General features: G+C 43.3%; 1 protein-coding gene across 2 annotated transcripts in view; it reads right to left on the bottom strand.

The window, feature by feature from the left end:
- Positions 1 to 344: 344 nt before the first annotated feature.
- RAD23B (RAD23 homolog B, nucleotide excision repair protein) overlaps positions 345 to 17,633 on the bottom strand; it is a 62,618-nt gene continuing 45,329 nt past the window's right edge. Inside the window, exons 7-10 of one of the 2 annotated variants that reach the window (XM_034773650.1) lie at positions 14,843 to 14,972; positions 12,012 to 12,139; positions 10,485 to 10,679; positions 345 to 1,677 (exon numbers count right to left, since the gene is read on the bottom strand). In XM_034773650.1, the coding sequence (XP_034629541.1) occupies positions 1,564 to 1,677; positions 10,485 to 10,679; positions 12,012 to 12,139; positions 14,843 to 14,972 (567 nt within the window). In that variant the 3' untranslated portion in view covers positions 345 to 1,563. The remainder of the gene's footprint in view (positions 1,678 to 10,484; positions 10,680 to 12,011; positions 12,140 to 14,842; positions 14,973 to 17,633) is intronic. The other variant, XM_034773651.1, reaches the window with a different exon arrangement.

Raw genomic sequence — 17,633 nt, 5'->3', positions numbered from 1 at the left:
ACTACATATTCCATGCATAACATCCCTCATCTGGTCAGAATTGTACCATTAAAGACAGAGATGAATAAAGATGAAGAGATCAAAGGTTAAACACATAGTTTAGAGAGTTAACATGTAATTGCTTTATGGCCAAAAAGTGATGACTTCTCTTCAGCCCATGTTCAGGAAGTGTTGTACAAGAGATTTTTGGAGAAAGTAAAATTAATTTTCCTCCTCAGCACTGCAGCAGAGTTACAGTTGTCTCTGCCAAGCCAAAATGTACGTAAGAGGAAAGCTCACTGAATTAGTCGCTCAGCACTCAAAATAACTGACAACGGGGCACCAAGAAATAAGAGTCAGAACTCTACAATTCGAGCTTACTTTTAATAGAAGGAAAAGTAGGTGTGCATAATGTTTTGGGATGCAATAACTTGATTGTTCGCCTAATTCTCAGGTTCTGAATTCCCCCACACAGCAATTTATAGACATAATGTCCTTCCTGAAGAGAAGTTCCTGAAACATTACAATCCTTTCAAGAGCAATACAACGCCAATAGCCTTAGAGTGGTCCTACGTTCTCACAGAAGATGAAAAAAATAAAGCAAAGGTGTTACAAACATTAGATACCTGGTTTTGAAATACTTCCAGCTGTACTGGTGAAACAACGTCAATGAAACAGGAAGTACAGTGGAATCTGACTTGTTAATAAATAATATATCACTATGATGGAGAGAAGTGAAGTTTACATTTTTTTTTTTTTTTTTTTGCTGACCAAAAAGTGCTCAATTCACAAAAAGGGATACATCAAAACCAAACATGCAACGGTTGTTTTTAAAACCTTTACTGCAACGTAACATTGAAGTAAACAGTAAGTAGATATCTCATTTTTCGCCTGAAAAGAAAAGACGTAAACAGGAAAATAAGTTTGCGTGTATGTGTACAGCTTCTCAGATCATGTTAGAAGGGAGTCTAATTCAATGATCAACAAATTTTAACATAACAGTAATGAGTTTTCATTTGAAGGCATTTTTTCTTAAATCCAGCATTTAACATGAAATCATGGGTTTCTTGCACTAAATTTAATACATCTGAAGCAGCAAAATAACCCCCTATATTTTGGCATGTATGTTTACAGTTGCTCAATTCTTTTAGATTTCACAAAGCCATTATCCAGTGTTGCCATGAAATACAGATTGTAGATTCTAGGTAGCAAAAGCTATTTTCCAATACCAATGTCAAGTAAAAAGAAACATGAAGCAGGGCATTACACTAAGTTTCTGGAACTAGTACAGTAAAAGTGAAAACCTAGAAAAAAGTTAACCTACAGTTTATAGAAGGAACTAAATACCTGCAGAAGCTGATTTTTGGTTGTACAGTATTTTACACTGTGTGATTTGCTGCATCTGCCAATTTAAAGCAGACATGCTTCATTTATCCTTGCTTTGTTTCCTATGTTTTCTTCTCCCTCCCCCCATACCATACACCAAGTATTGTGGATATGAGCCCAAATACCCCCAAACAATCCAGTGAACAAAGTTAGTGTAATGCACTGGTGTGAAGCGTGAGATAAAAAAGTCTCTCCCTTTCAATCTTCATCAAAGTTCTGTTGTAGAAGAAAGTTGGCAGCCAAGTTTTCATTCTTCTCACAAGCAAAATATGCTTGTATCACAAGTCCTTCAGGAAATCCTAATGCCTTTAACTAAAGAAGAGAGATGCATTTAGAAACCACTACATTTAAGTAGATTAAAACTCCTTGAATGTTTTCTATATTAGGATTTCACCATTTAAGTCATTTGTTCAAATAAACGTTGTGACCAGTTAGGCTTCTCTTCCCATTCCTTATTTACTAGGAATTCTGAATTGAATTGAATTAAGTTCTCATTTAAAAAGTGGTTATGTCCGTCTGACTGAGTACATTAAGTCACATCACTATGCTTTCACTGCTGTAATAAGTTATAAAACAGGCCCCAGGAAATAGCAGCTGAATGCTGCACTGCTGTAGCTAAAATTCATTCAACACAAAGCACATTTGAAGTATGAATAGTAGGATAGTTCAGTGCCATTAGCAACAAGTACAGATTGTAGCAAAGAGGGTCTAGAATGCAAGGACACTGGGGAACCTGACTATAGCAAAAAAAGAGTGTTTGATTTTAACTGAGCGAGCAGTCAAATGCAATTGCTGCTGTGAAGACCATTAACCTTTGATTAATTGATTAGGTTTGGATAGATAAGAGTGAGTGCTGGATTTATCCACTTTACACTTCTGTTTATGTCTTCATTTTAGCTAGCTATAAAAGTCAGTCAAGTTAAGGAATTTGTGTTTTCCGTCACAAAATTTTCTGCACATATTCTAAATTAATACCAGACCAGCACTTAGTCTGAGACACTGGGTGCTCTTAACCAGGGGAGGATATCAATCCCTAATTAAATCTAACAGGAGTATTTATGGCACCTTAGAGACTAACAAATTTATTTGAGCATAAGCTTTCGTGGGCTACAGCCCACTTCTTTGGATGCAACTGCAACTGTAGCCCACGAAAGCTTATGCTCAAATAAATGTGTTAGTCTCTAAGGTGCCACAAGTACTCCTGTTCTTCTTTTTGCGGATATAGACTAACACGGCTGCTACTCTGAAACCTGTAATTAAATCTAGAGACTTATCATAGTGTACTTCTATGGAGCACATGTCAGTGGTAACACCACTGAAGGCATTTGAGCACTCGAGTGTGCTAAGCATCTGACAGGGAAAAATGTTAGCTTCAAAACCTCATAAAGAGTGTATTTTAGAGTTAATCCTTTACTGCATAAAAATTAATTTAAAAAGAGAAAACAGTAGGTTGAGGCAACACTAGATGAAGAATCATTCTATGCAGGGTGCATGAGGAAAATAAGCTATTTTAGTGAAGACCAATTTTCCTTTACCAACCCTGTCTGACCAACCCCACCTTTTTTATGGTTATTCCAAAAGTTGCTGCAGAATCAGGGAGCGCCCTTGGAAGAATTCAAAATTTCAATGAAATATACAAGAGTTTCCACAATTTTTTGGATAATTATTAGGGCTGTCAATCGCAGTTAATTCACGCGATTAACTCAAAAAAATTAATCGCGATTAATCGGACTTAAACAATAGAATACCAATTGCAATTCATTAATTATTTTTGGATTTTTCTCATTTTCAAATATATCCATTTCAATTACAATGCAGAACACAAAGTGTACAGTGATCACTTTATCTTATTTTTATATTTGCACTGTAAAAATGATAAACAAAAGAAATAGTATTTTTCAACTCACCTCATACCTGTAGTGCAATCTCTGTCATGAAAGTGTAACTTACAAATGTAGGGTTTTTTGTTACATAACTGCACTCAAACAAAACCACGGAAAACTTTAGAGCCTACAAGTCCACTCAGCCCTACTTCTTGTTCAGCCAATTGCTCAGAGAAACAAGTGTGTTTACATTTGCAGAAGATAATGCTGCCCACTTCTTAATTACAATGTCACCTGAAAGTGAGAACAGGTGTTCGCATGGCACTTTTGTAGCTGTCATTGCAAGTTATTTGCGTGCCAGATATTCTAAACATTCGTATGCTCCCTCATGCTTCAGCCACCATTCCAGAGGACATGCTTCCATGCTGATGACACTCATTAAAAAAATAATGTGTTAATTACATGCGTGTCTGAACTTCTTGGGGGAGAATTGTATGTCTCTCCTGCTCTGTTTTACCCACATTCTGCCCTATATTTCATGTTATAGCAGTTTCGAACGATGACCCAGCACGTTGGTCGTTTTAAGAACACTTTCACTGCAAATTTGACCGAATGCAAAGATACCAATATGAAATTTCTAAAGAGAGCTACAGCACTCGACCCAAGGTTTAAGAATCTGAAGTGTCTTCCAAAATCTGAGAGGGACGAGGCGTGAAGCAGATTTCAGAAGTCTTAAAAGAGCACCACACTGATGCAGAAACTTCAGAACCCAAACCACCAAAAGAGAAAATTAACCTTCTGCTGGTGGCATCTGACTCAGATGATAAAAGTGAACATGCGGCAGTCCGCACTGCTTTGGACTGTTATCGAGTAGAACCCGTTAGCAGCATGGATGCATGTCCTCTGGAATAGAGGTTGAAGCATCAAGGGACATATGAATCTTTAGCACATCTGGCATGTAAATATCTTATGACGTTGACTACAACAGTGCCATGCGAACGCCTAGTCTCACTTTCAAGGGACATTGTAAACAAGAAGCAGGCAGCATTATCTTCTGCAAACATAAACAAACTTGTTTGTCTGAGCATTTGGCTGAACAAGGACTTGTAGGCTCAAGTTTTACATTCTTTCATTTTTGAATGCAGATTTTTATTGTACATAATTCTATTATTGTACAATAATTATGTATTATTGGACTATAAGGTGGATAGAAAGCTGGCTAGATCGTCAGGCTCAATGCGTAGTGATCAATGGCTCCATGTCTAGTTGGCAGCCGGTACCAAGTGGAGTGCCCCAAGGGTCGGTCCTGGGGCCGGTTTTGTTCAATATCTTCATTAACGATCTAGAGAACGGCGTGGACTGCTCCCTCAGCAAGTTTGTAGAGGACACTAAACGAGGAGTGGTAGATACGCTGGAGTGTAGGGGTAGGATACAGAGGGACCTAGACAAATTAGAGGATTGGGCCAAAAGAAATCTGATGAGGTTCAACAAGGACAAGTACAGAGTCCTGCACTTTGGATGGAAGAATCCCATGCTACAGACTAGGGACCGAGTGGATAGGCAGCAGTTCTGCAGAAAAGGACCTAGTGGTTACAGTGGACGAGAAGCTGGATAGTCGACAGCGTGCCCTTGTTGCCAAGAAGGTTAACAGCATTTTGGGCTGTGTAAGTGCGGACATTGCCTGCAGATTGAGGAACGTGATCATTCCCCTCTAGTCGACATTGGTGACGCATCATCTGGAGTAGTGTGTCCAGTTCTGGGCCCCACACTACAAGAAGGATGTGGAAAAATTGGAAAGAGTCCAGCGGAGGGCAACAAAAATGATTAGGGGGCTGGAGCACATGACTTATGAGAAGAGGCTGAGGGAACTGGGATTGTTTAGTCTGCAGAAGAGAAGAATGAGGGGGGATTTGATAGCTGCTTTCAACTACCTGAAAGGGGGTTCCAAAGAGGATGGATCTAGACTGTTCTCAGCGGTAGCTGATGACAGAACTAGGAGTAACGGTCTCAAGTTGCAGCAGGAAAGGTTTAGGTTGGCTATTAGGAAAAACTTTTTCACTGGGAGGGTGGTGAAGCACTGGAATGTGTTCCCTAGGGAGGTGGTGAAATCTCCTTCCTTAGAAGTTTTTAAGGTCAGGCTTGACGAAGCCCTGGCTGGGATGATTTAGTTGGGGATTGGTTCTGCTTTGAGCAGGAGGTTGGACTAGATGACCTCCTGAGGTCCCTTCTAACCCTGATATTCTATGATTCTATGATGATTTGTAAGTTCAACTTTCATGATAAAGAGACTGCACTATAGTACTTGTAGTAGGTGAATTGAAAAATACTATGTCTTTTGTTTTTTTAAGATGCATATATTTGTAGTCAAAAATATAAATTGAACACAGTACACTTTGTATTCTGTGCTGTAACTGAAATCAGTATATTTGAAAATGTAGAAAAAACATCCAAAATTTAAATAAATGGTATCTATTAATTTTTTTAATCGCGCAATTAATCGCTTGACAGCCCTAGGAATTATTCCTTTACAACTATTTATAGAAAAAACTGCATTTTAAAAGAACTGCATGGAAGCACCCCCTTGACATACTTAACTATTTCCTTAGTGCTGATAGGCAGAGGTAAAAATTTTTGTGCATTTTACACTTTAATGCTCCAATCTAGTAACTACTGCAAAATTCCACAGCTACGCCTCTAGTTAGCAAAATAATGCAACCGCAGTCTATTCTACAAAATTTAGTCACAACAGTTAAAGTTTCATTTTGATCCAAATTACTGCATGTGTATATATGTCACCTTTACTGAGCAGCAAGTGGAATTTAATGCATTCACTGCATTAGGTTTCCAGGGCTTGCAGATCTGTAAGTTTATTTAGATGTTTACTAGTATTTTTAGCAACCTACACAGGAAAACTCAGTCAAATAACTGGGTTAAGCAGTGACTTTCGTCTACTTCCTATGAAAATTAAGAGCCAGTCTGAATACTTTAGGAATCAATTTTACGGAACAAAAGAGCACCTCCCCCTGCACATTACCAAAGCCACTATTACACTTCCGGCATTGGTATCTGAAGCTTTCGCAAAAAAAGAATGGCTACTCACCTTCTCGTAACTGTTGTTCTTTGAGATGTGTTGCTCATATCCATTCCAATTAGGTGCGCGCGCGTGCGCTGAGTACACAGTTGTTGGAAAGTTTTTTCCCCTTGCAGCACCCGTCAGGTCGGCTGTTGAGCCTCCTGGAGTGGTGCCTCCATAGTGCTCTACACATGACCTGCCAACCCGGCACCTCCTCAGTTCCTTCTTGACGGCTACTCTGACAGAGGGGAAGGTGAGTGGGTTTGGGATGGATATGAGCAACACATCTCGGAGAACAAGTTATGAGAAGGTAACCGTTCTCTCTTCAAGTGCTTGCTCATATCGATTCCAATTAGGTGACTCCCAAGCCTTACCTAGGCAGTGGGGTCAGAGTTATGGAATTGCTGATTGGAACACTACCCTGCCGAATGCTGCATCATCTCTAGCATGCTGGACGATGACATAATGAGAGGTGAACGTATGCACCGAGGACCAAGTCGCTACCCTGCAGATTTCTTGGATTTGGACTTGGGCCAGGAATACCGCCGATGAGGCCTGTGCCCTTGTAGTGTGTGCCGTAAGTGCTGGAGCTGGGATTTTGGCTAACTCATAGTACGTGCAGATGCCACCGCTACGAACAACTGGTTTGACTTTCTGAATGGCTTAGTGGAAGACCATGTAAGGTGGGTCAGAGGTGAAGGCATTCAACTCAGACACCCGTTGTGCTAAGGTAATGGCGATCAGAAAAGCTACCTTGTACGATAGAGAGAGGAGGAAGCAAGTCGTCACCAGTTCAAACAGGGGCCCCATTAGATGGGAGAAGACCAAGTCCCATGCAGGAACTGGCCATCTAATCTGGGGATGGAGGCATTCCAGGCCCTTGAGAGAACGTCCCACCATGGAGTTGGCAAATATGGAGTGTCCAGATACTCCTGGGTGGAAGGCCGAAGTAGCAGCGAGGTGTACCTTAATGGACGACGCTGCCAGGCCTTGTTGTTTTAGGTGTAGGAGGTACTTTGGGATGAGTGGTATAGGTACCTGGATTGGAGGGGGGGTGATGCTGGGCACACCAGCAGGTGAACCTTTTCCACTTAGCTAGCTAAGTGGCCCTGGTGGATGATTTCCTGCTGCCAAGTAGGACCTCTGTTACTGGTTCCGAGCACAGAAGTTCCATGGTGTTTAACCTTGACGCTTCCAAGCTGTGAGATGGAGAGACCCGAGGTCTGGGTGGAGCAGGCGACTGTGGTCCTGAGTGATCAGGTTCGGGTCGAGTGGCAACGCAATTGGGGCATCCACTGACAGTTCCAAGAGCATGATGCATCAGTGTTGTCAAGGCTAGGCCAGGGCCACCAGGATTACCTCCCCTCTTGTGCACCAGAGGGAATGGGGAAAAGCCGTACGACAGGCAGCCTCCCCAGGATAGCAGAAACGCGTCCGTGACTGACCCCAGGCTGTGATTCTGGAAGGAGCAGAACATCGGGCACTTCCTGTTGCTGCGGGTGGAAAACAGGTTGACCTGGGGAAACCCCCACCTTTGGAAGATTGAGTATATGACATCCGGATGGACGGACCACTCGTGATTGCGGAACGATCTGCTGAGATGGTCTGCCAGGTCGTTCTGAGTCCCTGGGAGATAGGATGCTTCCAGGTGAATGGAGTAGGCTATGCAGAACTCTCAGAGCCTGAGGGCTTCTCGATACAGGGAGGAGGAATGGGTTCCACCCTGTTTGTTGATGTAAAACATGGCAGTGGTGTTGGTTCTTCCTCATTGCCATGCACTGGCCTTGCAGCCAGGCGCAAGAAGTTTGGCACGCTAGGCGTACCGCCCTGAGCTTCTTGATGTTGATATGAAGAGAGAGATTGTCCTGAGACCATAGGCCCTGCGTTTGTAGATCTCCCAAATGTGCACCCCAACCCAGAGCCGACACGTCCATTACCAGGGACAAGGAGGGCTGGGGGCTGTTGAAGGCGACTCCTTTGCACACCCTCCAAGGGTCGAGCCACCACTGGAGGGACTCGAATATGTGCTCTGGTACCGTCACTACTAAGTCCAGCTTGTCGTGTCCCGGGCGATAGGCCGACGCAAGCCACACCTGCAGGGGCCTGAGCCTCAGCCTCGCACGCCGGACCACCTAAATGTAGGCTGCCATGTGGCCGAGATGTAGGCTACCCCTTGCCGTAGTAGTCGGGAATCGCCTGAGGCCTTGAACGATGTTTGACATGGCTTGGAATCGTGTCTCTGGCAGAAATGCTCTTGTCTGCACCGAGTCCAGCACTGCTCCGATGAACTCTATTCTCTGGGTCGGAGACAAGGTTGACTTGTTCACGTTGAGGAGGTCCAGTCTCTCGAAAGTGGATCTGACGAACCAGGCCTGAGATTCCACCTGCTCCCTGGTGTGCCCCCTGCGCAGCCAGTCGAGGTAGGGGTATACCTGCACCTGTCTCTTGAGAAGGAAGGCTGCTACGACTGACATGCAGTTGGTGAAAACTCAGGGGGCTGTTGACAGACTGAATGGGAGGACCATGAACTGATAGCATTTGTGGTTGACAACAAACCTTAGCCATTCGCACTGCGCACAGGCGATTTCTATGTGTAAGTACATGTCTTTCATGTTGAGAGCGGCATACCAGTCTCCTGGATCCAGGGAAGGGGTAATTGTGCTCAGGGAGACCATATGGAACATCAACTTCACCATGAATTCGTTGAGTCCTCGCAGGTCTAGAATGGGTCAGAGACCCCCCTTTGCCTTGGGGATTAGGACTCTGAGCAGTGCCAGGACTCCGAGTGGCACCTGTCCCTGACGGCGCCAAGGGGCAGAGCACTGCAGGTTTTCTACAGGACCGTGTCGCACGCTGTGGCATTGGGGGCTAGGTGCGAAGGGCCGGGGACTGCGGTGCCGTCATGTCTATGAGGTCTCTCGCGGCCTCAAATGTCTCTGGGGTGGAAGGCAGTTGTACCTCCTCCACCACCTGACACGGTGAGTCCAATTGCACCAGACTCAGCGACCCCTCTTGCAGGACTGAAGTCGACGGTGCTGGCTCCAAAGTTTTCGGCACTGGGGGCTCCCCACTGGCCGGTTCCGAGGGGTTGGGTCACAAAGTCAGGGAACCACTCCTTCCTTGTTTCCGGTGCCACTTCTGACCCAGGTAATGGGACCAATGCCAAGTTGTCTCTGACGGTTTCCGCACTGGAAAGCGGGAGTGCTGTGGGTCTCTTCAGGAGTCCTTCCACGGTGCCATCTCTGCCACTGACAGGGCACTATGCACCGATGCACTCAGTGCCGGGTCCTGCCGCGGCAATGCTAGTTGCAGTCTAAGTGCTGCCTCCATGAAGAGCTGCTTCAGTCTAAACTCCAGCTCCTTCTTCGTTCTTGGGTGAAACCCTTTGCAAATCCTGCACTTATCCGCCTGATGCATTTTCCCGAGACGCTTCAAGCAATCGTCATGGGGGTCGCCCATTGGCATACGCTTGCTGCAGGACTTGAAGGGTTTGAACCCCTGGGACATAGGCATGCCCCGAGTTCCCAGCGAGAGCACGGGCGGGCTGAAGGAGAAACCCCCCCCCCCCCGCACTCCCGACAGCGAACTATTAATACTACACTAATAACTAACTAAACTACGTAAGGAAAACAAACACTAAGTAAAACAGAGCTAGGGAAACGTGGAGGGCTGGCTGAGCAAGACACCACAGTTCCAACGACCATCAGTGGCAGTAAGAAGGAACTGAGGTGGTGCCGGATTGGCAGGCTCTATATAGAGTGCTATGGAGGCGCCACTCCAGGGGACTCCACAGCCAACCTGATGGGTGCTGCTAGGGGAAAAGAACTTTCCGATGACTGTGCATGTGGCATGCGCACACCTAACTGGAATCGATATGAGCTATCATTCAAAGAACAACTCGTTTTATCCTCTTCCTGAATAGGGCTCTATTCTTCTCATTCAGTTATGCATGTGCACAGTGGACCCATGGCCATTTCAAACTGCAGTGTTGTGATTGCAACTGCATGGCCTTTTAAGGTTGGGAAGCAATGGCCTTACAGCAGGCCAAGACTACAACAGCTTGCAAATCTTACACCGGAAAATTAAGATGATGCACAGCAGTAAGATATCAACTTCACATACAGCTTTAGTGCAGGTTTTAACCTGCACAATGTCTAATCTTGAGAGAAAAAAAAGATAGCAAGAGTATGTAAAGTATTTTAAACCCAAAAAAGGCGGCTTACCCTCTCTATAGCTTCTTTCTCCTGAGGTGTTACTTGAATGTAGTTCATCTGACCACTTCCAGCTTCTGCTACTCCTCCACTGCCGCTGCCACCACCACCTCCTCCTCCTTGGCCACCAGACTCTTGAACTGGCTCATTTAACATCTGAATAAAATGCTCCTGATGTTGGCTGATTTGCTGTGGTGCATGGGAGAACAAAAGGAAGCAATACACTGAAATAAAGCATGTTCAGTCCTGCCAACCGGCAACCAAAAGTTTCTAGTTGCAATGAACTTTGTAGTCTAGAGAAATGTTACGGAAACCTGGTTACTTTTGAGAATAATACTTGGCAGGTTCTGAATGAGAAGAGAAACCATTATGGTTACCAGAGTCAAGTTGCAGCTACCTCCGTACTCCCTTACAAACTCTGCATCCCGTATAAAGGAAATAAGCGGTCATGCATTCTGTGCAGGAACTAAGGCTGTTTCACCATTATTCTCACTGGCCAAAAAGACAGCTACTGAGAAAGCGTAGCTTGTCACAGATATTACTATAGGAATACCTACCTTCTATTTCTAACATTTGATCCTAATTCAGTTGAGTCTCAATAGCTCCCCTTCTCTGAAAAAGCTTCTGACTTCTTCCTTCCAACCCCACTCACCATACTTATAATTTGAGATGGTACTTTTAAAGAAAATGAAAACTAGGAGAATTTGCAAGCATATCTTAAGGATTTAAGAACAGTGACTCAGCATGTTAGGCTGCATTAGTAGGAGCATTGCCAGCAGAGCGAGGGAAGTGATTATTCCCCTCTATTCGGCATTGGTGAGGCCATATCTCGAGTATTGCGTCCAGTTTTGGGCCCCCCACTACAGAAAGGATGAAGACAAATTGGAGACAGTCTGGCGGAGGGCAACGAAAATTATCAGGGGGCTGGGGCACATGACTTACGAGGAGAGGCTGAGGGAACTGGGATTGTTTAGTCTGCAGAAGAGAAGAATGAGGGGGGATTTGATAGCAGCTTTCAACTACCTGAAGGGGGTTCTAAAGAGACTGGAGCTCGGCTGTTCTCAGTGGTGGCAGATGACAGAACAAGGGGTAATGGTCTCAAGTTGCAGTGGGGAAGGTCTAGGTTGGATATTAGGAAACACTATTTCACTAGGAGGGTGGTGAAGCACTGGAATGGGTTACCTAGGGAGGTGGTGTAATCTCCATCCTTAGAGATTTTTAAGACCCGGCTTGACAAAGCCCTGGCTGGGATGATTTAGTTGGTGTTGGTCCTGCTTTGAGCAGGGGGTTGGACTAGATGACCTCCTGAGATCTCTTCCAACCCTAATCTTCTATGATTCTATGAACTTTTAGACAGTTTCTAGTACTTCGGTTTGTAGCCAAATTGGGTGAGGTGCAGAAGGAAACCCTCCATCCCAGTACTTTCCAATCATAAAATTGTTTCACACACCCCAAAAATAAGAGGGCACATTGCTAGTATTGATGCATTAAAGCACCCTTGCCTGATCTAGACACGTTATCCCATGGTGCTTAAGTCACCTGCAGTAGCTGGGGGTTTTCCCGTCCTATCTGCTGTAGCAATGCTGGCAGCAGATTAGGATTCTGCTGAATAATTTGTCTCATCTGCTGGAACTGAGGTTGATTTCGTAAAAATTCAAGTGGATGTCCTGCAATATAAAGAGTTATACATTTAAGAAAAAAGCAAGCAAGTTACTAGAGTAACTTCTGTAAATGAGAACAACAATATATATTAGAAGGAAAAAACTGGATTTGCTGAAGTTTCAGAGTTGGAGGGTAATGTGAAATTCCTTTCAAGGTAACAAGTCTTTGAAGTGTACAATATTCATAATGGCCTTATTACGGACAGGCTCAGACGAAGGAGTGGCTTGGCAGCAGGACCTGTCTCATCCATAAAAGTGGCCCCTCTCTTAGGGAGGAGGTGGATCAGTGAAACATTAGCAAAGTTTGCCTCACCAATAACCACACTGCTCCTGTTCTGTGGCTTTACACAGAGAACTTCAGTTTAAGAAAATGTCAACCAACAAGAATTTAGAACATGACTTTAAAAAAATAAAAGCAGACTTTGGTCTCTTAAGGCCTAAGGTGAGGTTGTGTTGGGGACTAACATTTCACACTGTTACAGTTTAAAAAGTAAAATGTAATACAAAGGGATAAAGCAAAATATACAAGTTCAAAGGATCTTGTGGCTTTACAAGAGGTGTTTCCAACCCCAATGAGATGGTGATTGGAGAGCTAATCTGAAGACCACTGCAGCTGACTTGCTGAGATCAAGTAAAAGCAGACAAATGTTCAGCCTCTTTGGGACCAGCATTTACTGGTACAAAGTCAACTTTTAAGAGACTTCCCTCCTCCCCCGCTTCACAGATTGAACTGTTTCTACAAGTTACTTTCCAACCACCCATGAAAAGTAATGAGAATATATCACCTCAAATAAAGACTAACATCTAATCTTTTAATGAGAATGTAAGATTCCAAGGATGGTTTTCCGTTCTGTATAATTCATAGTGGAATTAATTTTAACAAGCAGACAGCATTTTATTTTGCTTTTTAGATAAAGAGCAGGATGATTCAACATACTGGAAAAACAGATGTTTCGGCTAACTTAGGGGAGGTCAAAAAATTGGTGTCTGTGAACCATATAGCTAAGACAAGACCATATAACTCCCTCCCAAATATCCACATCTGAAAGATAAACATGCAAAGCAGCAGCAAAAACCTTTATAATATGCAGCATGGATGTAGTTTTATTCTGGTACACACAAAAAAGGCAGAACTTAAAGCAAACTTGTCATTACAATGACAAAAATGTAGCAGACAATTTAGTTTATTTTTAGCATTCACTGAAGTATGAAGGACAAGCAATAGCAATGACACTCTCTGCCTCCTCACACTAGATTTCATTTTGGGAGTGCCAAATTCCAAGTGTTACTCCTTTTGCCACCTTCCCAATGATGCAAGTGCGCTCCCGTAAGGGTCTACAAACATCCTCAAACTTTTCAAAACTATGCAGAAGAAACTATAGGGACTCCTTTGAAAAGTAATGTTTGAAGCTTTATACTTCATAGTGTAACTTAGCAACCACATTGCATTTAATAAACATGATAGGTACTTGTTAAATGCTTTATGTTAAGGCAAGTTTGAGTCCTCTGAACTTAGTAGCTGAAATGGGGGGTCCCCTGCAGAAAACTCCAAAGCTTTCTGCTGCTGGGAGGTAGTATATTTGAGGGGGGTACGCTGATATTCATGAACAGGTCCTCTTCCCATGCACCCTCAAAGGCTTATCCAAACGACTGATCTACATACAGCAGAGCTCAAACTGAGATGGTCCACAGAGCATTTCATGGCAGCTGATTAAGAGCTGGGTGGACATGTAGTGCTGGCTTTTTTTCCAGCTACTTCTACAGGCCTCTTTGAAAACAGCTGGAGACATGGGGAAGCCAGAAATAGTGGAGCTAGTCTAGCTGCTTCTATTAGGGTCGGATACTACACAGGAGGACAAACTAGAGTCACTAGCTAGAAAGGCACATCACTGGAAGCAAAGCAACCAAGGATCAAGTAACATATGCAGAACAGGTGGAAAGGGGACAATAAAAAGGAAAACAGTGATGAAGATTGAAAAGTGAGTTGCACTGAGAGGACATTTACTACATTTAAAAAAAAAGGAACTATACGATTTTATTTTGTCAACATTGCTTTTCCATGTACCACTGTTGTGGTTGCAAGAGAGGGGAGGTTCTCACGGATCACCTACTTAATAGTATTTGCCACATTTTGAGTCTGAGAACCCTGATTATTTATATTACAGTAGTGTCTAGGAGCCCTAGTCATGGACCAGGTCCCCATTGTGCTAGGCGCTGTACACAAACAGAACAGAAGAGCCCCAAAGAGCTTACTAGTAAGTTTAAAAATTTCAGGTGGCCACAAGCAGGGTTGCCTATTATCGTAGGCAATACAAAAATGGACACCTTTAGAAATTAAACCTAATACTCTGGGGTTACAAGTGAGGAAGTTTTGAAGTGATGTACTGCTGCAACTCTAATTCTAGACAGTAAGAAGCCAGAGGTGAGGTTGGGGAAGATACGAAGTTGTCCATAGCTGTGATCTCAGGAACTTAAAATCACACATACTGGATCACAGAGTGGGTATAAAACCAACAGTGGTATTTGGGAATTTGAACAACTATGGCCCCAACATTACAGATCTAGCCACCCACATGTGTTTCCTCCAAGCAAGTTCTACTGCCCTTTTGTCTCTCACTTTGAAAAACCTCACAAACTTAAACACACTATTTAAACATCTAGTACAGAGAGATTGCTCAACAGCTACCCATAAACACAAGACCATCTTACCGCCTGAAGAACTAGTAGTCGTAGTTGTGGTTGCTGCCGCTGCTGCCACTGCTGAAGATTGAGAAGCACCAGTGCTTGCTGCCTGAGGAGGATCAGCCGCAGCTTGAGTCTCTCTATCTCCAGGGATACCCTAAATCCAGGGATCAGGTTACAATTAACAGCGTTTTCATGGGTAGAGATCACAGTAAATGGTTTCACTGCACTTTTTTTTTTGCCCTAGAAATAAGACTCAATACTTTCATTGCCAATATAAACCAATTAACACATTACAAATTTGCAGACACTATTGCTAACAGATCTACAAACAACTCCAAATCATTCAATATAGCATTGAGTAAACTGAAAAGGGAGAAAGTTCTCAACAATTTAGTGCTCCGTTAAAACTCAACATCTTGAGCTGCACTAGGAAGTTTACTGACAGTTAATGCAGAGTAGCGCAGTGTTCCAATATGTTTTTTGCACAATGAGTGCTTCATTGCATGACTTTAATAGAGGTAATCAATACATAATTGTCATAAGGGCCACATCCAAATTGGAAGACTGCACTTGTTGCCAGCCGCTGATGGTTAAGAGCACTCTTGCCTACAGCACTCGATAGTTCAGAAGTAGACCAGGATGTAGGACCCTTAAACAGCAAGTCTGTATTACAATGGGCTCTGTCAGAGGTACAGATCTAGTTTCCTTAATTGCTCCCCTCAATATTCTTATTTGGGTTCAGCAATTCTTGGAACATTTCTTGGAGGATAACATCTTGTTTCAGAAGACTGAGGAAATAACCATGGGGCACCCATTTTAGACTTGATTTTGACTAACAGAGGAATTGGTTGTGAATCTGACAGTGAAAGACAATTTGGCTGAAAGTGAATCAGGAAATCGACCGTTTCATGACTAAGGAAAGAAAGGAGTGAACAGCTGAATATGGACAATGGACTTTTAAAAAAGCAGACAAACCCAGAACTGGTAGGTAGGGTCCCATGGGAAGAAAATCTAAGGGTCTGGGAGAGGAAAGCTCAAAGAGAACATTAAAGGCTCAACAGAAAACTATTCTGATCCAAAGCAAAGTAGGAAGAACAGTAAGAGGCCAATATGGCTGCATTAGGAGTTCTTTAGTAACCTGAAAAATCAAAAAGGAATCCCACAAAAAATGGAAACATGGACAAATTGTTACAGGTGAGTACAAAAGAATAGCACAAGCATGTTGGGACAAAATCTGAAAGGCAAAAGGCACAAAATGAGTTTCAACTAGCAAGGGATAGAGAGGCAATAAGAAGAGGTTCTATAAAACCTCTCTCTTGCTTCTAATGCGAAGTGTAGGCCCACTATTTAGCAGGGAAGGAGAGCTAATATAACACTGCTCTACAGCCAAAATGCTTCTGAAATAAATGTAGTCAGACTTTACTAATTCTGGGTCACTGAGAACGAAAATGATGGTTAAAATTGTTGATTGGCTCTAGTTTTCAAGATATGCTATTGGGTCAGAATATACGACCCTTGACTTGGGAATGGTGGAAGATAAGTGAGTTATAAAGGGAAGGGATCTCAATTTAAACCAGAAATGACTAAAATACATCTTTGACTGGATCTATGAATAAATCTATGACTGGGTTTGGACAGTACTTGCTTTTTAGGCAAAACAATGAATGATGCAATCTGAAGCTGGTGTTGCGTCACACATGATATGAATTGCATCATGTTATTCCTAGAAGTCATGGATGACGCAATCATAACGAAGCTTACATCACTCTGCTGAACAAATTGCCCTATATCAGCTCTAGAAATCATAGTGTCGTGCTCTCTTATTTGTCAGTGTTTGATTTTGCAAAGGGACACATTTCTGTTTAGCCAAAGTGAGCAGAGATGCCTCGTACTTGTGTGAACAGTGCAGATAACTTCTGCTATGTTTGTGGTGAAGTGACTTTTGCATCACAAAAGCGCAGTGTAACCACTATGGTTAAGAAAGCCTATCACCTTTATTTTGGCTGCAAAATTGGAGATCAGGACAAGAGGTGGGCCCCACACATATGCTGCAACACTTGTGCAACAAATCTTCGCCAGTGGTTGAACAGGAAAAGGAAATCTATGCCTTTTGCAGTGCCAATGATTTGGAGAGAGCCAACCGATCATACCAGCAATTGTTACTTCTGCATGGTGCCTCCAGTTGGGAAAGGTGTGTCAAAGAAGAAAAAGTGGACTGTGCATTATCCAAACATTCCATCACCTATACGCCCAGTACCCCACCGAGAAGGACTGCCGGTTCCTGATGCACCAGAATCATTCTCACTTGAGTCAGACGAGGAAGAGGAAGAGGAAGAGGATGAAACTTCTGGTCCTGAACCATCAATGTCACAGGATCCACATTTTCTCCCATCCTCCTCCTCTGAACCACACCTCATAACACAAGGTGAACTGAATGACCTTGTCAGGGATTTGGAACTACCCAAGAGTAAGGCAGAGCTGTTGGGCTCCAGACTACAGCAGTCGAATCTCCTGGCAGGTGATGTTAGGGTTTCCATGTTCCGTGACCGTCAAAAGGATCTTGTCCCATTCTTCTTCATGGAAGAGGATCTTGTAGCCTGCAACAACATCGATGGTGTGATGGCAGCCCTCAACATCGTTCACTATCCAGATGAGTGGAGACTGTTCATTGATTCATCGAAGACGAGTCTTAAAGCTGTTTTACTGCATAATGGCAATGTTTTGCCATCAATTCCAGTTCGTCATGCAGTCCATATGAAGGAAACCTATGACAACATGAAACAACTTTTGAGGTGCATAAACGATGACCAACATC

The sequence above is a fragment of the Trachemys scripta genome, chromosome 6 (assembly GCF_013100865.1).
Source record: "Trachemys scripta elegans isolate TJP31775 chromosome 6, CAS_Tse_1.0, whole genome shotgun sequence".
Taxonomy (NCBI): domain Eukaryota; kingdom Metazoa; phylum Chordata; order Testudines; family Emydidae; genus Trachemys; species Trachemys scripta.
This window is presented reverse-complemented; position numbering and strand designations above follow the sequence as displayed.